Source organism: Penicillium chrysogenum (assembly GCF_028827035.1).
Source record: "Penicillium chrysogenum strain IBT 35668 chromosome Unknown utg000001l_segment0_segment0, whole genome shotgun sequence".
Classification (NCBI taxonomy): Eukaryota; Fungi; Ascomycota; class Eurotiomycetes; order Eurotiales; family Aspergillaceae; genus Penicillium; species Penicillium chrysogenum.
This window is the reverse complement of record NW_026622749.1, coordinates 1975597-1997768: the sequence shown is the minus strand read 5'-3', so window position 1 is coordinate 1997768 and position 22172 is coordinate 1975597. Positions and strand designations below refer to the sequence as shown.

General features: G+C 48.7%; 10 protein-coding genes across 10 annotated transcripts; 3 read left to right on the top strand and 7 right to left on the bottom strand.

Annotated features, from left to right (window-relative positions):
- Nucleotides 1-305: 305 nt before the first annotated feature.
- N7489_000802 (uncharacterized protein) lies at nucleotides 306-515 on the top strand (the record flags this gene model as incomplete). Its single annotated transcript, XM_056706557.1, has 1 exon — nucleotides 306-515. The coding sequence occupies one exon, from the start codon at nucleotides 306-308 to the stop codon at nucleotides 513-515; it is 210 nt and encodes a 69-aa protein (XP_056570859.1).
- Nucleotides 516-871: 356 nt separating this feature from the next.
- On the bottom strand, nucleotides 872-1809 carry N7489_000801 (uncharacterized protein; the record flags this gene model as incomplete). Its single annotated transcript, XM_056706556.1, has 2 exons — nucleotides 872-1414; nucleotides 1477-1809. The coding sequence occupies 2 exons, from the start codon at nucleotides 1807-1809 to the stop codon at nucleotides 872-874; spliced, it is 876 nt and encodes a 291-aa protein (XP_056570858.1).
- A 671-nt stretch (nucleotides 1810-2480) lies between these two features.
- On the bottom strand, nucleotides 2481-4097 carry nop12 (rRNA-processing protein NOP12; the record flags this gene model as incomplete). Its single annotated transcript, XM_056706555.1, has 2 exons — nucleotides 2481-3929; nucleotides 3981-4097. 2 exons carry the CDS (start codon nucleotides 4095-4097, stop codon nucleotides 2481-2483), a joined length of 1566 nt encoding a protein of 521 aa, XP_056570857.1.
- Nucleotides 4098-5558: 1461 nt separating this feature from the next.
- Nucleotides 5559-7854, top strand: N7489_000799 (uncharacterized protein; the record flags this gene model as incomplete). The annotated part of the gene is made up of 4 exons (XM_056706554.1): nucleotides 5559-6426; nucleotides 6484-6553; nucleotides 6600-7086; nucleotides 7141-7854. 4 exons carry the CDS (start codon nucleotides 5559-5561, stop codon nucleotides 7852-7854), a joined length of 2139 nt encoding a protein of 712 aa, XP_056570856.1.
- Nucleotides 7855-8952: 1098 nt separating this feature from the next.
- Nucleotides 8953-10904, bottom strand: N7489_000798 (fungal specific transcription factor domain-containing protein; the record flags this gene model as incomplete). Its single annotated transcript, XM_056706553.1, has 6 exons — nucleotides 8953-9319; nucleotides 9370-9552; nucleotides 9602-10209; nucleotides 10270-10350; nucleotides 10403-10716; nucleotides 10781-10904. 6 exons carry the CDS (start codon nucleotides 10902-10904, stop codon nucleotides 8953-8955), a joined length of 1677 nt encoding a protein of 558 aa, XP_056570855.1.
- A 1148-nt stretch (nucleotides 10905-12052) lies between these two features.
- Nucleotides 12053-13717, bottom strand: N7489_000797 (MFS transporter; the record flags this gene model as incomplete). Its single annotated transcript, XM_056706552.1, has 4 exons — nucleotides 12053-13213; nucleotides 13298-13412; nucleotides 13469-13531; nucleotides 13590-13717. 4 exons carry the CDS (start codon nucleotides 13715-13717, stop codon nucleotides 12053-12055), a joined length of 1467 nt encoding a protein of 488 aa, XP_056570854.1.
- A 461-nt stretch (nucleotides 13718-14178) lies between these two features.
- N7489_000796 (fungal specific transcription factor domain-containing protein) lies at nucleotides 14179-15932 on the bottom strand (the record flags this gene model as incomplete). Its single annotated transcript, XM_056706551.1, has 3 exons — nucleotides 14179-14220; nucleotides 14387-14538; nucleotides 14693-15932. Coding segments are annotated over 3 exons (1434 nt in total), but the record flags the coding sequence as incomplete, so codon positions are not given.
- A 64-nt stretch (nucleotides 15933-15996) lies between these two features.
- Nucleotides 15997-16575, bottom strand: N7489_000795 (uncharacterized protein; the record flags this gene model as incomplete). The annotated part of the gene is made up of 2 exons (XM_056706550.1): nucleotides 15997-16188; nucleotides 16297-16575. The coding sequence occupies 2 exons, from the start codon at nucleotides 16573-16575 to the stop codon at nucleotides 15997-15999; spliced, it is 471 nt and encodes a 156-aa protein (XP_056570852.1).
- An 848-nt stretch (nucleotides 16576-17423) lies between these two features.
- On the bottom strand, nucleotides 17424-19369 carry N7489_000794 (uncharacterized protein; the record flags this gene model as incomplete). Its single annotated transcript, XM_056706549.1, has 3 exons — nucleotides 17424-18526; nucleotides 18591-19226; nucleotides 19285-19369. The coding sequence occupies 3 exons, from the start codon at nucleotides 19367-19369 to the stop codon at nucleotides 17424-17426; spliced, it is 1824 nt and encodes a 607-aa protein (XP_056570851.1).
- Nucleotides 19370-20002: 633 nt separating this feature from the next.
- Nucleotides 20003-21462, top strand: N7489_000793 (uncharacterized protein; the record flags this gene model as incomplete). The annotated part of the gene is made up of 2 exons (XM_056706548.1): nucleotides 20003-20087; nucleotides 20138-21462. The coding sequence occupies 2 exons, from the start codon at nucleotides 20003-20005 to the stop codon at nucleotides 21460-21462; spliced, it is 1410 nt and encodes a 469-aa protein (XP_056570850.1).
- Between the last annotated feature and the right edge of the window lie 710 nt (nucleotides 21463-22172).

Genomic DNA, 22172 nt, shown 5'->3' with positions numbered 1-22172 from the left:
AAATGGGAATGAGAAGGAGTTGCAAAAACGGCGTTTATTTGAGTAACTAAATAAACAGAATCGCAATAGATAGCACGACGGGGTTCGCGACGGGGTTTAAAAAGGGGGGGATCAGTCGGCTAACACCCAGGGGACAACATCATCGGCGACGGGAATGCGTGGTATTTTCATGCAATAACGCAACCAGCGTCCAGTCAGGGCATCGCTATAGAGCGGGAACACTCATTACTTCTCCAAGCGAGGGTCCCCGACATCCCATGACACATGTGTAGCTCTCGGTCGAGATGGGTCGCCGTTCTATCGACATGTATTGGCCAATCCATGTTGTCGCGGGGACCTTTCAACCTAAAATTGGCTGCTTCACATTTGGCGGTGATGGCTCGGGAATCTCAAACGGCGACTCATTCGGTGACTCGTTCGTTCAATCGGCGACTGACCCCACCGCTTCCCGTCGGGCTGTCGGGCTGTCGGCAGGGTCGATCCGCGCTCAGTATAGGAAGAGGTGCTGGGAATAGACACCATTTTCATAGCATGGGTGGGAAATGTTGCGAGTCCATATTTGGACACGGTTAGCATCAATGAGGAATAAAAAAGGAGTAAAGCAGGTCGAGGAGGCTGTTGGCTTTATATTGTGTTGTTTTGGCGTCGATCAAACAGTCTTGGCAGAATGGCGTGATCGAATTTTGGGCTTCTGAGGCCAATCATCGCTGAGGAAGTATACGTCGATATAGGGCTGAGGTATGGACTCTAATGATCCGGGGCTAATATGTGGTATAAAATATTCTTTTGACAGGTCATCTAGCACTTTTGTAAACGAAAACAAAACCCATATATCTACACGTCCGACAGTTGTTTTTGATATAACCTTCCCTCACACAGCCCAGTATATCCTCACGCTCGCGTGATAAACGTGGTTTGACCAGCCCGGAAATCTCGCCCGGGCCCAAATGGCAATCGAATCTCCAATCTCCATTTCGCGAACCCCATGTCCATCAAGAGTAAGCCGGCCACGACCCTGAGTCTTTTCAATCTCAAATGCCTCGGGCGAGTCTGCTTGGATATCGTCTCGATAGTCCCAAACAATTCTATCGTGCTGCATATCGCTCACGTGGGCCCCATTGACTTGCAATTTGTTGTCACGCGGCAACAGCAGCGCATCTGCCTCGGTATAGTGTTTCCGGACTTGCCCACGCTCATTGTCGAGGATCTCTTGCTCGATTCCGTCGGCATACATGTTCCTCATATGGGCGCCGTGAATCACTTCGGTGTCAAACCAAGTCCATGAATACTCATACATATTCTCGCGGAGTCTCCCGCCGCCTTGGTCGTGAGATGAGATATTGAAGACAATCTTGCGGCAAGGGTGTGCTCCGCGATGCGGCAACGGTGCAGGATTCGGCTCTTGCTCCAAGCTCTGAAAAAGAAACAGACCATCAGTACGAGACCTTTAGCTAACTTAAGAACAGATATACATACATTCCGATCATAGCAGAAGGGAACTGTCTTCAACAAGACTTGATCACAGTCTTTATGAATGATCCGCTGGTCTTGCATTTTCTGCTCTACCGAAGGCCAATATTCCGCAGCATCCACGATCATATCAATGAGCTCCTCGGGCAGACCATGTGGGACCTTCCATTGCAACCAATGCCGAACATTGAGTACATCCACTAAGGTGGGATTGAACACTTGAGGTCCCGGATCTGGGATACACTTATCCGACCCATCAGAGCCTGTGTTGCTCGGATCTGGAGAGGGTTGACCATGAGACCAGAACTGGTTGCCCGGGCGAACTCCAAAAGGCAACATGGTAGTAACTAGAACTTTTAGATGCTGACTTCAAAAGCTTTGCTGACACCCGCACACGGATTGACGCCACCGTGGGACTTTGCAGTGAAGTTGATTCCGCTCAGACACGGCGTCACCACACGTACAACTGGTTAGGTACGACCTGTATGGACGTTTTCTTTTCCTTTCTGTGTACTACCTCAACTAAGGGGTTGGTTAGCTTTGGCCATTGCGAAGTTTTGGTCGAGTCGTGCGCACCCATAACCCCCCGCATACCACGACGAGGAGGTTGGAACCCAGTTTTGACCGTTGGAGCTATTGAATTTGCCGGAAGAAAGTCGAAGTAAAGCGACATCCAAAGGAACTAAATACTCCATGGCGGAAAGACATGTACATATGATTGACCAGTCGATCGTCCAAGATCTACGTTACTTGTTGACAATGACGTCAATGGCTCCAGTTATATCTTCAGCTACGTCAATGGCTCTACTTATAGCCTCATCGTACATATGTACAACAAATTAAATTCTGTTCCTGGTACGTGGGGTATATCTCCAGAACTTTCCATCGAAATTACTATGTAGATGCCCAATGCATGTCTATGTCTGGTCTCGAATTTTGTGTTCTTCATACAATATATTCAAATGCCCTTCCTAACGCCCATAAGAGATACGATATGGCTCACTTTATTTTCAGCCACGTCTACCACCCGCAGCTTTGTACGCAGCAGCCCGCTTGCTGCTTCTGCTTTCTCGCTTGGCCTTTGAACCACGGCTCTTTTGCTTCATCTTAATGGTTGATGATCCCTCAGTAGCGCGGTGGCCCTCAAACACGAAAGAGTTGCCGGCAATGGTACTGCTAGCATCGGCCTTCACCTTAGCCGCACCCGCTCGGCCCAGTAGCCTGTTGGCACGTCCTTGCATCGTCTTCTGGGCCTCGTCCACACGAGATTTCTTGGTGTCAGGACCAGAGGGTTCGCGCTTCTTAGCGATCTTGCGGGCCCGAGTGACACGCAGCTTGCGGGGGAGCATGGGCGGGAAGTTCTTTCCATTGAGCGGAAGCGACTCCTCAACACCATTGCCATCGTAGAACTGGACATAGGCAAATCCTTTGCCAACACGAGTGGTGCTGTCACGGATCACGCGCACGAACTCAACATTCTTCTTGACGGCCTTCTTGTCCTTGCCTCCGGTGTGGGCGTTGAAAATCCGCCAGAGACCCTCCTCAATATCGGCCGGAGCGCGAACCTTCTTCTTCTTGCCGGTCTTCTCGTCCTCTTCGGGTGTCTCGCTGTCAATGAAAGACAGGTTTCCGACAAAGACACAGCGCTTGTGGTCAATTTCTGCGGGATGAGCAAGGCTGTCAACTCGCAAATGACGGTCCAAGACGATGGTGCCGTTCAAGGCGGCGGGGGCTTTGCGTGCGGCCTGGAGGGAGGTGTAGACAGCGTATGCGTTGGTGCTAGGTGTGGTCTCGTCGAGAATCTCGCGCTTCGCGAAGGAAGCGCGCTTGGGGATACCCCCACCACTGGCGAATGCAACAGAGCGGAAACGGATCGACTCGATCTTGTGCGGGCCGGTGGATTCAGGAAGCGTAGAGCAGAAAGAGGTCAGGTGTCTAAGGAGTGTCTTCTTGGCAGTCTTGGATTTGATAGCCTCAGTAGAGACGTTGCCCAGGAAGACAGTGCGGTTGGACTTCTCGACCTCATCGGACTTGGCGGAACCGGTCAAGCTCTCGTGCACAGGTACAGGAGCGATCTCCTCTTCATCGCTGTCTTCTGATGCTGATTCTTTGTCGGAATCCTCGTCTTCGTCATCTCCGCTATCTTCTTGTTCGGTCTTCTTTTGGCGCTTTGCTTGCTCGGACTTCCTCTTTTCCTCGTCCTTCTCCTCCTCCTTTGCAATGCGACGCATATATGTCTCCTCGACATCCTCGCCGGCACTGCCACGCTTGCGTTTCCGGTTTTGTGTGTCGGTAGGTTGTTCTTCTTCCTCCGCAGCCTCAGAATCGCTTTCTTCGGCGTCCTCCATTACTTCATCGCCTGACGCAGATGATTCGTCCTCAGCAACATCATCGTCGTCCTTTTTCGCCCGTTGGATGGGCTCGACGTACTTGATCACCGGGGCTTGCACGGGACCAGCCTAGATATTGTCAGCTCAAAGTTCATTAATTGCACATCAAAATAGACGTACACTTTGCGCAAAAAGCGAGGACAATGTTGGGTCCAGAGATGCACCACCGAAGGGAAGAGTGGTAGCGGAGTTGGTGGTTCCCTCCGTCTTAGACGAAGACTTTGACTTTTTACCCATTTTGATATATTGGGCTGTATTACTGTCTGAGAATGAGTGACCAAGACGTGGGCTTGTTGCGATTAACGTTGGCGCCGATGATAGCTCCGACTTTTTTTTTTCCTTTAGTTTCTGCTTATCGGGTCTTGGCGCGGAAAGCTGCTTATCACATGACTAGGAGTACATTTACGAGTATGTAGGAACATGCCCAGGTGGTGTTCTTACTATGTAAGGTACATCGTACATTGTATATGATAGATATGCATGAATATTACCTACACAGGCTTTCTGTATTACATATTCTTGTCGATAAGTACTTCCCTCTCTTATTCTAGACTGGGAGGTCCTTGTTCGTGATTAGGCGGTAAGCTGTGGGTGTATGATGCACTTATACACCGTCTAACATATTGAGACTGGTGAACATATCCTTCGTTCTATATTTCATCGGTGTTTCTTCTGGCCAAAAAAAAGTGCAAGATCAACATATTATTCTGCAAGATGGCCTACCTAGGTACCTATCTCATTCCAACTACGTCAGATACCATCTCACGTGATTTCCCTTTTTCTTCGGGCGGTGAGTCTTGCCCTCGCCCGAACGCAACGCGGCAGAATCAGCGGTCACTCGCTTCTGTTGCTGCACCCCATCATAGCGATCTGCTGCTTTTGTCTGCTGAAACCCCCTCTTTCGGTTGTGATTTCCCATCCTTGATCATTGGTTTGATCTTGATTACGATCCCTGGCCACTTCTTCATGCCGTCAACCTCCCTGCGACTCGGTACCCTCATCTTGTCCGCTTCCTAGCCATCGTCCCCTCGTCCTCCACAGTCGGTCTGCGCAGGATTCGTCGGACCGAAAGCTTTTACGGGCTACAACAGTATTGACACGCGTGGGCTTGGACTTAAGCCATAACTCGCGTCTCAGGAACGCGGTGGTTTTGGGAATCGTGCTCGGTCGCGAGCAGCTGTGCTCATTACCGGCGTCGCTCCCGGCGCATTGTTGAAACGGTACGTCGCTTGAGGTTCTACATCAACCCCAGAGTTTCATCTGGTCATTTTTGCAAGGAGGGAGCGTCTCTATGTTTCCTGGAACTACTGTGATCGGTATCTTGCTTCGCGCGACCTCTAGTACCCTATGCTGGGCGATTGTTGCCGACTCTGGGGGCGTCCGATGATCAATCTCCGCACCACCGCCTTCTGGAGGCGCTGACCTATCTCTCGCACCCACCAACCACTTTTTGCCCACCAACTCCGTCCTCCATTGATTTTGCCGAGTTGACATGGCAATTGAGCTAATTCAATCTGTGGTTTCTCCAGATTCTCGATCGAAACACCATCTGCCGGATTGGTGACCTTCCTCCCTCTCACGCCTGCGGCGAAACTCGACCTCGCTGCAAGCAATCGACCGCTCAATACCCTCCACCCCAACTCTTCTTTCCTTCACTCACGTTGTGCTGCGCCAGCTCCATTAGCTGTATAATTGTCCATGGAGGTAGCCGAGAGCAGAGAACAGGCCTCCGTTGGTCCAACAACGGGGGCAGAGTCCACATTCCCCAATGGCGACCGAAACCCTTTCCTAGATGACCCGCTCATTGACGATGATGGACGCTCAAGTAGTTTGAGTGAGATCGATGACGTCTCGGACAACGAGCCGTCCGACTTCGAAGATCCCATCAAGTCAGACAAGCCAGTTGAGAACGATTCGGAGGCTGAAACCGAACGCATCGAGGACTCTCCACACAACATCCGGAAACATGACATTGTGTTGAGTGCCGCTAGTGCCGGGCCAAGCCCTAGCAAGCTTCACCAATCTACGACACTCGATGATGTCGACGATGAAGCACTCGTGGCGGACGATTCTCCTAGCAAACCGCGGCGATCTTCAAAGAACAATGGCTTGACCGAGGATATCCCAGACCTGGGCGACCTAGGCGATTCTGGGCTTCCGAATAGTCTCAACAAGAAACGAAAACATGAAACTGTTCCCGAGTCGGGCGACGAAGAGCCCACGAAGAAACGACGGAGCTCAATCAGGAGTGACTTGAGTGACCCGATCGATGATGATACCCCCCTCTCGCCTGAGCCGCTCGGTAATCCCATGGATATCAATGATGATGACATACCGGTTGACGAAGTTCCTGAGTCGGAGCTCCCAGCCCCGCCTTCGAAAGGCAAAAAGGGCAAAAAGGGTAAGCGGAAAGGAAGAAGGACCCAAGACGCCGATGAGGAGGTGGAAGGCGGGGTCGAGACCACAGTAGAGTATGTTGCTGATGAGATTCTCGGAGAAGACGAGGAGCCTACAGAACGAGGAGATGAGCCCGATGACGCGGAAGCTGTTCTTCGAGCCGAAGAGTGTAAGTCATCCCCTTCATGAACTCTTTAGGCACCGCAGATATTAATGCCATGTACAGCTGTGAAAAAGATGTCTGCTATGGATTCACTAGCGACACTTGAGAAAGAATTTGCGACGTTACGTGACAAGTAAGAGATCGCCCCGTCTCACAAGTTTCGTTGCTCACAATCATAGGATTTATGATGAACGGATATCCAAACTGAACCGCGAGTTGGAGATGCTTACCGGTCCGAACCCGACGCATCCTGAGTACTTGCGGCAGATTGAGTGTGTGCAACGTTACCGGGACGCCAAGATCAAATACGAGCAAAACTTGTATCGATACCGCATGAAGTCACTCATGCACAAGGGTCTGGCCGAGCGATCACAGGCCCATAGCACATACTACCAACGGATCCGGGATGCGCGCGAGTGGCATTCAAGTGCAGTCAGCAAGCAGTTCTACGCCATTCAGCATGATCGCTTCAAGACAGACGAGCTTAGCCCGCACCATATCATCCCATTCCCCACCCGTCGCTCGCAGCAAATCGCACATCAAACTGCATACAACCAGGAGGTTTCAATCATGGCCGGTGTCGCCAAGTATGTCGGCTTCCCGGCTGCCCCATCCTTGATGGGTGCACGGCCCACGGAACTGGATGACGATCTTGAAAAGATGGGGGTAAGTCATATCCACATTCCCCAAGTTTGAACAGTTGCTGACAGCAAGGCATAGATTCCTATCGAGAATCGCGCTTCGGCACCACGGCATTCATCCACAATACCACGGACGACCATGTCTACCATGTCTTCTAACGCCTTCCGTTCGGCCGCTGAAGAAGCATTCCTAGAGCAAACACCCTGGGCAAACCCACAGCATCCCATTCATCAACAGCAGCATCAACAACAACAACAACAGCACTCGCAGCCACCTCGACCACAAGGCCGTACATTTGAGCATCCGCAGCCGTCATCATATGCAACACCAGCCGCTCAAAAGCGGATGGTCGACATCAACGCACCCAATGGATCTGCATCCACCATTCCCGAGAATGCCTCTGCTGCCAACTCATCAGCTAACAACACCCCGTACGGCATGGAGCACGATCCAAGACATCAAGCGCAAGGGCCCTTCCGCAACCCAGATTATGATGTTGATCATCGCAAATCCGGGTTCCGGTCACTAAGTTCGTCCCCATTGGATGTGCGGAAAGCACAGCCGCATCTTAGCCATGCCCTTGAACACCGCTCTCCTATTACTGACGCCCCGTCACACAATCACATCTTCTCTCCGCCTTCAGCACGACAAGGCTTGTTTCAACCTTCAGCTGCTCTCCAACGGGAGACCTCACCATCCCTCCCGCCTAAGCCTGCTGATGTGGTACATTACCGCGCTCATCAGGCAGGGATTTCCACAGGGACTGGTTCAAGTCACATGCCTAATCGATGATCGATTACCCTTGCGATTGTTTCTAAAACGACTGGTCAACACCCCCCCCCTAATACCCCGGGAGTCTCCTGCCTCCTCTTTCATGCATTACACTTCTCTTCTCCTGTGGTAAATCCTATGTTTTTCTACTCTCCAGCTCTTTCTCCAGCAGCAAATGTATCTTGACTGTCATTTTCGCTTGTGCTGCATGGATAGAATACCAATCTGGGGTCTTGTCTTTGAGTTTTAACAGCGTTCACATGTGGGATACTCCCGTTGTCATTACTTCTAACTTTGGATTCGAAGACTTTATTTGAATGGAACGGAATCTTGTCAAAGATGTTATAGTTTCCTTTTTATGTTTAACGGGGTGTATGGGTCTGGGCTTGTTTCTTCGTGCAGACAGTAGAGAGACATCTTTTGCCTTGGAGTTTCTCTTTCTTTTCTCCTAGTGTCAGCTTTTTCTGGTGCTGTAGTACTTATTGGTGTACATACCACGCCTTTATTTCATACGAGGCCTCCAAACCCTTTCTCTTATTCAATTTTCCCTGTGTTGTGATCTTCGATTTACAACTGCACTACTGTTTCAAGACAGTCACAACCACACCCACTCTCCGTCGGATCGTTAATTATCTTACTGAGACATTTCGGTAACTCCCGCCTTCCCATGATTGGCAGGTTCACTAAGCCATCTTCAATGAGCCTCAAGAGAAAATCCGCATTACGGGGCAGAGCCTTGGAACCATGGCGGCGCCACACCTTAGCCTTATCCCAAGTGGAGCTCATCTGACGTTAAGATTCACCTGTGGACTTCACCATCCAGGAAGATTAACAAAAATGGTTAACCGGACAATGCTTACATATAAAGGCCAGGATTCAGGAAATGTGATGAAGCACAGATTTGATGACGATGCTGGATCGAGGGTTGACCCAACCTGGGCGACACTTAATCCTCCCTGGTGGTTCTTGTGCTGCGAGATTGACTATTGATTTCAAGACCATTATAATGTAATTTGCATATTGCACAGCTCAGTTCTTCTGTGTTCTCTCACACAAGCTGGTTTCGCAGATGCATTGTCATTCAATTTGACGTTCATCTGCCTATATATTTGTAGAAATCTAAGTCTGCATATTGTTAAGGGACTCCCAAAAATTGAAAATCGACACCTCATCCATCAGCGCATCAATGGCATCTTCGCCAATTGTTATCCCTGCCATAGGATCATCCGCTGGAACTTCCTGCAGTGGAGACGACTCAGACGCCAACTCGGGGGGAACTCTTTGAGCCACATAGTTTGGGAAAATATACCGAATGGCTTCGAGAAAGATACCTCGGAAGACTGAAGAGCAGGGGTGGGTGTGTTGCATCTGTTCCAAGACTATCATACACACCTCAATCTTGTTCAGACCGAGACGACGGGAAACGGGATCAGAAGATTTGCAGTTGAGGAGGTGGACGTGCATTGCTGGGACTAACAGCGGCGGCCTGAAGTGATTGTCAGATAAAATATTATTTGCGGAGACTTGCGCACTCACGTCATTGGACCCGAGAATGCCAACAGCTTCTCGTTTGCCAGATTATCAACGATGGCATTGGTCTGTAGCGCAGCCGTGTTGATCTGATTTCGGACGTGACTGTGCCATGTGTCCTGGCGAGATGCAGGCAGCCCTTCCGGGTCCTTTGTGATGAACGGACGGTAAAAGGTGATTATGAATGCTCTTTTTGCTGTTAGCAGCAGGTATAGATAGATATGGTGTGGACACTCACTGGTAATGAAGCTGCAGGTGATACAAGTAAAAGGTTGCCAGTGGACTTTGTCCCGTCCCCTGATTTTCGGGAAGTGGAAAGTGCAAAATCTTTTGCTCAAGGGCTTCAACCTGTTCGATGGACGAACTGGCTCCAAAGGGCTGGTAGCACAAAGTGAGTGTGTCCCCCAAGAGCTGAGTGAGTTGAATAAGTATCACCCAGTAGTCTGCTAGCTGTGCCAGGTCCTTCGGAACATATGCTGCCGATATAGATTCGGGTAATCCGGCAAAATCACTCAGCATATCATCTGCAGATGGTGGTATAGTGTTACAGTCATTCATGTTGATTCTCAATGGACGGCCCATGGTGAGACTTAGCCAACGGTCTCGAAAGAAGCAGGTCCACCAAAGGCGGCGCCAAAGACGCTGTTGTGGTATACTGATAGGTGAATTGGCGCAGACCGCAGCGGAGAAACGATGCAGGCCCATTGTTTGGCAAAGGCTAATGGCAATACCCAGCCAAAACCACGGCTGGGTATAGGTATCAGCTTCAGAATGGTAAAATCCTAAGAGAAGTGCCGATTGAAGGAGAACTGTGTTGTCTGTCTCACCCCCATTATGATGCAGACACTAAGAGCAGGGCATTAGCAAGGCGTAATTCTGGAATAGATCATACGCTAGATTGCTTACCTTTGCACGAGAGTACATGGATTCCTTCATCTCTTTCCTGGACGAAAATCCCTCTGATTTCCAGGTCTCAGCCGGAAGATGCTATATCAGCGTTAGTTAGACCGCAGTTCCACTCAGAGGAGGTAAGCTTTACATTTGCAGCAGCATAGAAAATGCTCCATAGTAATATCAGATTGTATGGTTGACCATCTCCACTGGGATAGAGGTGTGGAAGCGTTGTAGCGTCAATCACCGGCATAATGGGATGCACATGATGAAAGTATGCCCGTAGAAGTTCATCGCAGGTCTCTTTTCGGGGCATATTGAAGACTCCTTTGTACTGCAAGTATGCTTTATCCTCGGGAGATAGCGAAACGGATGTTTTGGAAGTGAGCAGGATATGCCGTTGTGCAGGCTCGTGTGAAGGCGAGCATATATCAAAGACGGCACCAAACCCAGGCGAATCACCTTCGGTTTTGGATCAGCTCCAGGGTCTTTTTAAAACGAAGAAACTCGTGCGGTGACCACAGACCAGTGTAGAATGGCGCTTGGCCAGTTTTGTTGCTTTTCCCGAGGACTTTGGTTGCGATTTCAACGCCAGTCTGCTCTTCATCCTGGCGCCGAGAATAGTCCGAGGGATTAGAGACACTCCGCATGGTAGAGAGCTCAGGACGATCTAAATTATGCGAAGGCGGTGCATTTGGAAATGAATCAAGTGGAAGTGAAGCCTGTGGTACCAATCTATTCGAATCGCCATTAGGGGGGCTGCTAATAATAGACGCAGGTCGGCGTGTACGTCTCTCCCGTATGCTATATCTGTCAGTGATGAGCTTCTAGTTCGGAAGAAAACCCTCACGTTTGGGTTTTTGTCGGCGGAACGGTACATTCTCTGCCATCTTGCGTACAGCCTATACAAGGGATACCTGTCACCGTCACGCTACAGCGAACCTTGCGCTGCCGGCAATTTTGACAAGCAGCAGCTGATCGATAGCGTCGTGTAGACATGGTTAGTCTGCCAAGTATTGACAAGGATGCATCTGCCGAGAGAAGAATGTCAAGTAGAAGTTCTCCGAGGTAGCCGAAACTGGAAACTGCCCAGGTGGGTCCCGACAGTCCCGAGGTAATATATTTTTATACGGGATATCTGGGACTGAACGGGAAATAGAAATATAAAGACGGATTTATAAGGTTTTAAGGTCGTTGCACATGATGTAGGTGGTTGCACAGATCGTTACACGCGATGCTACACATGTGACTATACGTACCGGATATTCCCTGGCGTATGGGGCTTTCCTATTTGAGCTGCCGCCGCTTTTATGAGGGTGCTTAGGCTTAGGCTCACTGAGTAGATGTTAGCACGGACTTACCTAGGTAGATCAGTGATTATGCTTAGTTCAGTCACGTGTAGAATGACTGATGCTTAGTGAGTGCTTATTGGATACTCCCGAGGTCCCTCATTACTTAGTGATGCTTAGTGTCCAATCAGTGAGCAATACTACCAAGGTAATGCACTTCGCCTACCGTAGACTATACCTAGAAGGGATTAGCCCCTATATGGTCGTTTATACTATAATAATTAGTTTGTTGATAGCATTGCTACTAACCTCAATTTTTGGAGCACTATAACTTATTAAGGAAATACGTTATGACGAAAGGGCGTAGGATAGAGTGGAGAGCCCTATCCGTTTTATAATGTTACTTCCATCTTCCTTTTAATCTAGAGCGGCTCGAGCTTAAGATCCTAGATATAAAAGCAAACTAAGTGGTACTGATAAATCCATTCAGCTCCGAATCCGCCAGGTACCTAGGTAATCTGGATTGGATATCTTTCTCTAAGTGCGGTACCGAATTTATAGATCAAAAAGGGCCCCGGCATCAGGCCCAGAGCAATGAACCCTAGCAGAGAGTTTCCCCACCCAAGCCCCAAAGCTGAATACATACTAGGGCCCGCGAGAGGCAGGAATGCACCAAACAAGCACCTCATTGCCGTCAGCCCAGCGACAGCAGATGCAGCGTATGCCCCAGACGCATCAATGAAGTATGTCTGAATTGATGCAAATATGCCAACTCCACCGAACCCAAAGGGAAGCAAACCAATGATAGGAACAATCCAATGCACATGCTTGTCTGCAGTCCATCCGTACCAGAAGAAGCTGATGGGGATGAACGGAGCGAAGAAGAGGCAGGGCGCAAGCCGCATTTCGGGGTGATAACCCCCATTATTTGCTTTCGTTAAACGAACCACGGTGGGATCCGAGATTTTCGCCACGGTAAAGTTTCCGGCGCAAAATCCAATTCCTATTCCCAGGTAGGCGAGCCCAGTCAGCTCAAGTGACCAGCCGTAGCTGCCCGTAAATAGCGTGGTTGTGGTCGTGAAAATGAGATAAAGTAGACCAAAAACGAAGGACATGTACAGGGCGAGTAGGAATAACATCGGTGAAGACATAATCCTCAGCGGTCGCATGATGCTTTGTACCACAAGTGCTGGCGTTTTAGCAGGATAAAGACTTTGGAAATGTTCCTGGCCAGGCTCCTTGCGTAGAGCCTTCATTTTCCGATGGATCAACACAGAAGGGTTTGTTTCCTGCCCGACAACAAAATTGACGCAGGTCATCACTCCACAGGTGATAAGAAGAAACCAGTATACCCACCTCCAGCCCGCGCGCTGAGAGATAAAACCACCAAGGAGGGGGCCAAGTACCGGGCCAATGAGTGGCCCGATTGTGAACATCGCGTTTGCTTTTCCACGCTGGTGGATGGGAAAGAGATCGGCAATGACACCGCCGCCCACACTCAGGCATGCTGAGCCGCCCACTCCAGCTAGGAATCGGAAGACGATCAAACTAGCAATATTGGGTGCTAAGGCACACCCAATTTGCCATAACGTGAAGAAGACGTCCATGACGTTCAAGACTGGTTGACGTCCATAGATCTCGCTCAGTGGGGACAAAATCAAGGGACCGACCTTTGTGAACAATTAGTTAAAAAAAAATATATTTCGTCATTTGCAACCAATGTTGTTTGCTATTGGCATCGAGATGGAACTCACTGTGAATCCAAGGACGAACACGCTAACAGAAAATGAGGCAAGAATGGTCGAAGTCACGCCAAATTCGGAATCCATCAACGATGTACCAGGGGCAGGAATGGAGGAAGCCAATGGACTAGACAAACGGTTAAGACTTCAGCAATATGGTGCTTATTGAACCAGAAACCATACCTCAAAAATGTGATGACGCTAACCATTCCCAATATCATCCATTTGCGCTTATCTGGAAAGTTCCTATAGAAAGTGAGAATTAGATTCAATACTCCGCGCCGCATGCTAGAAGTCCACATACTGTGGATTGTGGGGATCTTCTTCGGAGTCCCAGCCCACGAGGCCTTTTTCATAGTCGGATATTTTTGCATTTTGTTGCACCGGAGGTTTGAGTTCCTCCGCGCTCGAGGATTCGAGATCTTTATTCATGGCCGGGAATTCGAAGGTGGTGCCGCTCTAGAACCTGAATATGAAGAAGGAACAGGCGAAGCGACCATCTTCTTATAAGCTACGCGGGTATGTTTGCAGGGATCGCTCGGACTTTCGCAGTACATTACCTGCGTCGATGTACTCTCTCGGCGCCCGATATAGAGTGACTAAACCAAATATCCGGAGATGTATCCGGAGATGTATCCGGAGATGTATTCGGAGATGTAATATTACCCCGGTAATAATGCTTTACTAAGAGGGACTCGGTATGAACACGTTTTGATGCAAGGCCGCCTGACTGTACGTACGTACATGGTAGAATGCTTACATGTACTACGCAGAATCCATGAGGTCAACGCAGATGTTGTGATCAAATCTTGGAATGTCATTTTTCATGATAGGGCCTACCCTTTTCCTCCGGCAACCGCCTTACCGGCCTTTCAAATCACTTCGAAACTTACGCCCATAGTCATAAATTCACTGAAACGGAAGAGCAATCGCTTCTATAAATGTTAGTTGGTGAACCACATTTGACTATTCGCTTGCGAATGGGGATTAATGCCCTGTTGCTGCATTTGATTGTCCCATTGGGTCTGTTCATAAGTCAAAATCCACAAGTCCACATCAAAAATATACACGGGGTATTCTGATCATAAAAGAAAAACTCACCCAATCTATTCCACCATTGAGATCGATTATATCGGCAAAGATATCCGTCGATAACGGCGAGCAGTTCTCTATATCTATAGCGGTGTCAAGTGGGAGGTCATTGTTTGCGGCGGCAGAGGAATTAGATAGACATGTGGTGCCGACCGTTTTATCTGTGTTAGGAGGTTCGGTTTCTGCGATCCCTAGTGAGCACTACTACACTAATAATTGACCAGAAACGGGAAACGGGGAAGAAAACCAGAGGGGAAAGAAGACGAATAGCGGGAATATGGGACCTACGAGATGATTTGCCTAATCCTGACTTACCATTGTTATCAAAAGGCACCATGGTGCGCTGCCCTTTCACCCTCTGGAGCACAGATTTCACAATATCAGAGACAACGCGGGCTTCATGTATTTCGCTGCTCCACTCAGTCCAAATCATATAAGACTCCTCCAAGGCCTTCAGCAATTTCCCCGGACCACCGTATGAATCCGGATCGACACACGGAGGTACATTTTGCCCTGATCCATTTTGCGGGTTGACCCCAAGACAGATTATAATGGCCGCGAGAAGAAAGTCGTATGATGCAGCGCATATCACTTTCCACTTGTACCCCCATAGGAATCCGCCGGGTCGGCATTCGTGATAAATATATGACTGGTGATGAATGATTCTCAATGATGCGTCAATACATTTTCTATGCGATTTAGGTTGCGAATGAATGAACCGTCGGTGTAATGAGCAACGGGCCTTTTGGAAAAGCAGATCAATCATCAGGCGTTGCAAGAGCGACGTTGGAGTTTCCGTAATAGCGTATCTATGGTGAGCTTTCAAGGAAGGTGGAACCAAGTCATATTGCTCATCCAGAGATTGGTCGATTTGGATGACGATGTCGTAAGAAAGTGGATGGATGGATACAGCCCGACCTTGGATTTTGCCTAGGACTCTTAATATGCCCACTCTCACGATCATATGACACAAAATGCTATCATCTTCAGGTCGCGACGGAGGGAGTTGGCTCATTTCTGGGGTCAAATCACCATCGCGCAGAATACGAGGAAGTTCGGTATCTGTTTCGACCTCGTTGATCGTCCGCGGTAGTCCCACTTCGAAAGACATGAGAATATCAAACTGGAGAAGCACAAGCCATACGCGCCGTCTGTATTCACCCGTGAAGGTGGAAATTCCCTGGAAATGCAAAGAGTCCCGATGATAGCCTGCTCTCATAGCAACACGAACGACTGTCGTGAATACCAGGTAGTTTGCGAATTGGTTCTTCTGGCGTTCGATATGTTGACCAAAGAAGTATAGAAGTAGCGCTTCAACTGTGTTGACGGTTGGCTTGGTATAGTCGGATAGAACGAGACACTGGGCGCTCCTGTGGCGGAAGAAAGAGATATCTTCCCGTGACTGGGAAGTGCCATCCTTTGGGTCACTGGAAAAAGACGAATGACATGAGGCAATAGACATCATACTGTACAGAATGCTGAGCCAGTTGAGTGAGACACTGGATGGATCCTCCCAAAAGCAATTATACTGGACTTCGGGTAAGTGCATGGTCATCTTGGGCGGGTATTATCACTTACTTCTTTTTCAAACGTGGGCGCATGAGTGATCACTGCTCATGTCAGCCAAATGCCGCTTCAATGCCTTGTAGGCAAAGGCCATACATACATGCGAAGAAGTCCATGGCGTTAAAGTAGCGAGAAATAAGACGATCGACGACAGTTCTTGGTGGCACAGCATGCAAAAGTTCCTCAAGAGTCACAGCGCTGCGCGTTCCCATCAACAGGTCAGGCGACCTGTCATTCTGGGGTTGCTGTAGCGTTGGCCGTCTAATTTCCTGCGCACAACCGATCTTGAGTCCGGAAAACAGGCGTCAGGATGTGAACACCATAGTGAATATCAAAGTAAAATGAAAACTCACATCACCCGCGATGGCAGCCCAATGCTCGGCTCCAACGTAGTTAGTTTCGCCCTGTTGGGTTCGAATACGCCCGACGGAGCCTTCGGTGGACTGAAATTCTCCATCCGGCGAGGAAGTGCAGGGCGGCTGCGCCATTTCTTGCCTTTCAACAAGAGAGCCGATGGCACTATCCAGGTTCCTGGCCCGGTCCCGCACAGGGCGGAAGCGATGTTGTCCGGGTCGTTTAGTTATCTTTGGGGTGTATGCGCACTCGGAAGATCGGCCCTTTAGCACGCACATCTCACATGGTTGATTCCGATCACATTTCACTCTATCCCGGTGGTTAGAAGAGGGTTCCTTTTGTTCCAGGCCGTGTCAGCCACTTGGGGGAAAGGAGGCTGACTTTCGTTGCCGGCACGGAACACATGACAATGGATGTCTTTTGGTTCGCTCCACTGGCCCCAGCCCTTCGGTCATGACGGCTATATGCGAATATTACCAGGTTAGGGATGATGATGCCAAACAATATACGGTACCTAGGTAATAACACCTGGACAGGACGTCGCGGTAGGCGGTGTAATGGCAGTAATTTACTGCCATTGATGTATGTCAAACTAGGGTATGGCCTCCATTAGGCCATACACATTAACCGTGGTTTTTGTGTTGGTCGAGTGGAATAATGCCGTTATTTTATTCCAACAATGTATGAAATCGAATACAGCTCTCTTTTGGCTGTAGATAATTCCTGTGTATTCAAAAGCGCCAGCAATGTTTATTAGGTATGATCAGTAATTTCTCGCTTGGAGAGCTTGACAAGTTTGACTTCTTTCCTTTGACTCTGGATCATGAGACGTAGCTACAGGTACCTGGAAGACGGTCAACCAGGTATGGTACCGAACGGCGCATGATTTGCAATCTGCTCATAATTATTCATGTAGCGACTAGAGGGTATGATAAATTGATAATCTGCATCAAAAGATGGCATTGAACAGGTATGTACGTGCTAGGCCTATACATACCTAGGTACGGGTTACACAGAGATCTTTCTAACCTCGGACATCACAATTCTTATATGACATGTATTTTTATGCTCCATATACATTCAGGTTAAATATGCTAAATACATGGATCTCTATAGTACTTCGGGGCTATAGGAGAGTAATCCCAGTAAAGGCCCGGTGCTCCTCGGAGTAAACCTTCTCCTTGTGGTTGCCATCCAGGTCGCACCGGTAGATAGATCCACCTAGATCAGTGAGATAGATATAAGAATTGATGGAATCCAACTTCAGACCAATTGCCTCGTTCAGACCCCTGGTAAGAATCTCATATCCTCTCGGGGAACTGGTTGATAGAGGGAGACCATCCTTCCCCAACCTGGCTCTGTTTAGTGAGTTGCCCCATGGGATTTCGCCACGATCGGTCCAATAAAGTATACGAGAGGTTTCGTCTACCTCAAGATCAATTGGTTCGGGAAGACCAGACAGAATGCACTGGATATCACCTCGAGCAGCTGTTGACTGACCCTTAGGAGTTGCGATATCCGCGCAGAGGATCCGGCCTTCACCACCCTTGGAGGGTCCTTTCTGGGTCCAGTAGAATTTACCTTGACTTGGGCTCACAGCGACTCCCACGCACCATTTGGAGACACGCTTCGCAGGGGTCAAATCACGGCTAGTGTTATCAATCAAAACCTCCAGATTGGAGCCGTCGAAGGCACAGCGATAGACTCGGCATCCTTCACGGTCACTGAAGTAGACGGATTGCGCCGTGAAATCAAGGGCTAGCTGTTTTGGTGTATTCACAGTTCCTGGGGCGACCAGAGTTTTGATGTCTGTCCCATCCACGTTGGCGGAGAAGACGGCGCCGTCGGTCTTTCCGGGAACGCCCATGCAAGTCCAGAACATGCGGCCAGAGGTTGTGTCTACAGCGAGTCCATCAGGCAATGGTTGGCCTTTAAGAATCGGTTTCTGTAGTTTGCCATCTGCGGAAACCCGGAGGATCTCTCCTGCTGTCATACTGGGTGGGTTTGCTGAGAGTCCGATATCCAACACCAAAATGTCCTGCTCCTTTGAGTCGGCCTTGATAGGAGTTGAGTGGCTAATTGCATAGAGGCCACCCTTTGAACACTTTGTTCCCAGCTTTCCATGGTCCAGGTAGTTGCTCTTCAGAAAGTCGACCGTCTTCTCCGGGGAGAGTCCACGTTCATCCACGTAATGACCCTCAATGAAGGCAACGGTGTCTAGGCCAACATCTAGGCAATGTTCCGTCAGCGAACAGATTCTCATAAAATTAGTGAGGATGAGCAAACATCTTACCGTCCATTGTCCGGCAGGGAAGACTCTTTCCTTTGAGAAACAGTTCAGTCCACATCGAATCAATTTCCTCGGGAACCGAAACACCTTCAGCTAAGATAGTCAAGACCTCCCGCTTCACAGCAGCCCACAGGCGATTGAAAATGAATCCAGTGGACTCCTTTCTTGCGACATATGGACTTGTGGCAGCTTCTTTGCAGCGCTCAACCATGAAAGGGAATATCTCTGGGGAAGTGTATCCATCTGTCATAAGTTCCACGATCATACACGCCGGCGGCATATAATAATGCATGTTCAGGACGCGCGTCTTTGTGGAATCCGAGATCTGAGAGATCATCTCCGAAGTCTTGTATGAGGATGAATTGGAAGCCAGGATGCAGTCATCGGGAACGAGGGCCTCCAATTCAGCGAAAGTGGCGATCTTGAGCTCGAGCTTCTCGGGAACAGCTTCAATGACAAGCCAGGCATTTCGAACCGCTTGTTTCATATCTTCGACGGCTTCGAATGATCCGGGGACTTGGTTGGTCTTGGCGGAGTATGATTGAACATTTTTCTCAATATATGCTACACCGTCTGCTCGCTGTTGCGCGTTGGGGTCTCGGATATTGACGTCGAAGCCGGCTGAAGCCCAGATACATCCTAAAGCAAGAATTTTGTCAGCACAATCCATGAATGACACGCTGGATGGAATACAGACCTACTCGGCGGCCGAGTACACCTGCGCCAAGAATGGCCACTGGGCGGCTGCGGTAGTTTCGCGGAGGTACCCAGTGTGATGACATGTTGTAAAGCAAGTGGCTTGCAGTTTAAGTGTAAAAAACGGTCTAGCTGGTGTAATGGTTCAATCACAGTGGCAGATAAGTTCCTTTTATATCCCATTGTTCCCATTGCCATTGCCATTGCCATTGGCATCGTCATTGCTATTCCGTACTACCCTCGGAAGTCCATTATCCACCACTCAGACCAGAATATCAAGGAGATCGTTAGCCACGTCAATAAACTCTATACCGATGATCATCTATCTGGTTCAATCCTCGGAAACTCCAGTCCCGGGGCCGTGGAAGCGAGACCAACGAGGAAAATTTTCATCAAACAGGTTAGGATTGGCAGATCCGACCATTCCGGCAGATGTGGGAATATAATTGACAGGTGTCATTAGGGCATTAGATGCAGAATGCTTAACATGGGCTGATCTCCCGAGGTCTTCTTTGGGCCCATTATACTATGGATAACAATGTGGAGCACCATGCCGAGGTAGTATACCTCGGAAAGCCCCCTGTTTGGAGCTGAATATTAAATAGAAAATCTTAATAAGATATATAAAAAATAAATAGCGCATTTAGTTCTTAAAACTATAAAGCATTTGTCTCGGGTTCAGTGCCGCGCTAAAATTGATATTACATCTTCCATACACAATGGCATCTTTGAAAGAATTCGACGCGAGTGAAGTGGCAGCTCACAATACTAAAAACGATCTTTTTGTTATCATTCACGGAAAAGGTAATCGTTCCCTCCCAAAACTGTCCTGTTCAATCTTCTGACATACCCAGTATACGACATTACAAACTACGTGCGAGACCATCCAGGTGGTGCGGATGTGTTGATAGACGTCGCCGGCACAGATGCAACAGCTGCATATGAGGATGTCGGTCACTCAGAGGATGCCTCTGAAATTCTCGAGACATATTTGATCGGTACTGTGAAGGATGCACACGAATTTGTCCAACCCAAGGTTGTTCGTGTAATCAAGCCACCCTCTTCCGGAACAGAGACGTCCAAGAAGTCATCAATGGCCCTCAAAGCTACGACTACAATTACTGCCACGCTTGCTGCTACTGCCCTGGTTTATGTCTCTTCCAAGAATCACCGAGCCCTGACCGAGTTCTTCGCAAAGCACTCCCCAGTTTCCCTACAAATCCTCGAGGCTCGCATTCCATTCGCGAGCCTTCTGCAAGGTGGCTTTTTGAGTGGTGTCACTGCTGCTACTCTGGGTTGCGCGACGATTGGCGGTGTCATCGGATCCAAGATTTCAAAGTTCACCGAAGTCGAGTCTGATTTCACAAAGTACCGCCCATACATCAAAGCCTCGACACTGAAGAAGCAGGATCCACATCTTGTGAAAGGCTTCCTCGAGCCCAAAAACTACAAAAAGCTCCCCCTCATCGAGAAAGACCAATTATCGCCCAATGTATACCGCTTTGTCTTCAAACTGCCCGATCCAAAGGGCATGATTGGACTCCCAATCGGCCAGCATGTTGCTATCAAAGCCATGGTTAACGGTGCCTCTGTCTCGAGGTCCTATACCCCGACATCCAATAATCTGGATCTTGGAAAACTGGAGCTAGTCATCAAATGCTACCCAGATGGCATTCTCACCGGACAATACCTCGAGTCTCTGGAAATTGGTGACAAGGTGGAATTCCGAGGCCCGAAAGGCGGCATGAAATATCACAGCGGCCTTTGCAAGAAAATCGGTATGATCGCCGGTGGAACCGGAATCACCCCGATGTACCAACTTATCCGGGCGATTTGCGAGGATGATCGGGATACGACTGAAATCAGCCTGATCTACGCCAACCGAACTGAAGAGGATATTCTTCTTCGCCGCGAATTGGAGGCTTTTGCACGAAGATATCCAAAGAACTTTAGGCTCTGGTATATGCTTGATCATCCTTCCGACGATTGGGCTTATGGTAAGGGATACGTTACGCCAGAGGTTATGGCTGCAAGATTGCCTGGACCAGCGCCTGATACGAAGATCATGCTTTGTGGACCACCAGGTATGGTGAATGCTTCGAAGAAGGCCTTGGTAGCCGCGGGCTTTGAAGCTCCTGGCGCTGTTGGAAAGATGACCGACCAGATCTTCTGCTTCTAGAGTGTTTTCGATTATATACTCTCTGGTTACTCTGTGTGTATAGATTGAGCTGTATATTAGAGCTGTTTGTGAATTCAACGTGTTCATATTTTGATATATTTAAGGAATGTTCGTTCTAAAATGGTCTATAAAAAGAACAAGCAGAAATGACATCGAAGGGTTATCTTACATATGACCTTGCTTGATTGCATTAGCACTTTACTTTAATGAAACTACAGGTTCAGTTATACACACTGTAGCTAATAACCGGGAATTTATGAGATATGTTGTTCAAGCCAGTTTCCATCTTTAACATGTTCACGCAAGTTAACGGCTTCAAAAAGCTTAGTGGCTGTACCTTTCGTGACAGAACTATACTACTCCAAAGATTGTATACCCGAATCTTCTTATGGCCGAGAAGTTAGAACTGAGAAATTCTTTTCAGCAACACGTCTTCTATATCGAATATTCTGTGGGATCCTGTGCCTTCCGCAAGTGGATTTCAAAATCGTAGAGAAACAGTAAATACGCCAATGGGATGGGATGTTTTCAAATCCTGCTGGATTCGGATATTATACTTGGATCCAGAGTGGATATATACTTAAGTACCGACATAGTCCCGAAGGTAAATAATCTAAATAATGTCTCATCTATTGAAAATTCTACTATGTATGTTGAATATCACCGAGGAAACATTGCCTTTCCGAGGTATTCTGCCCAGGTGGGGACAT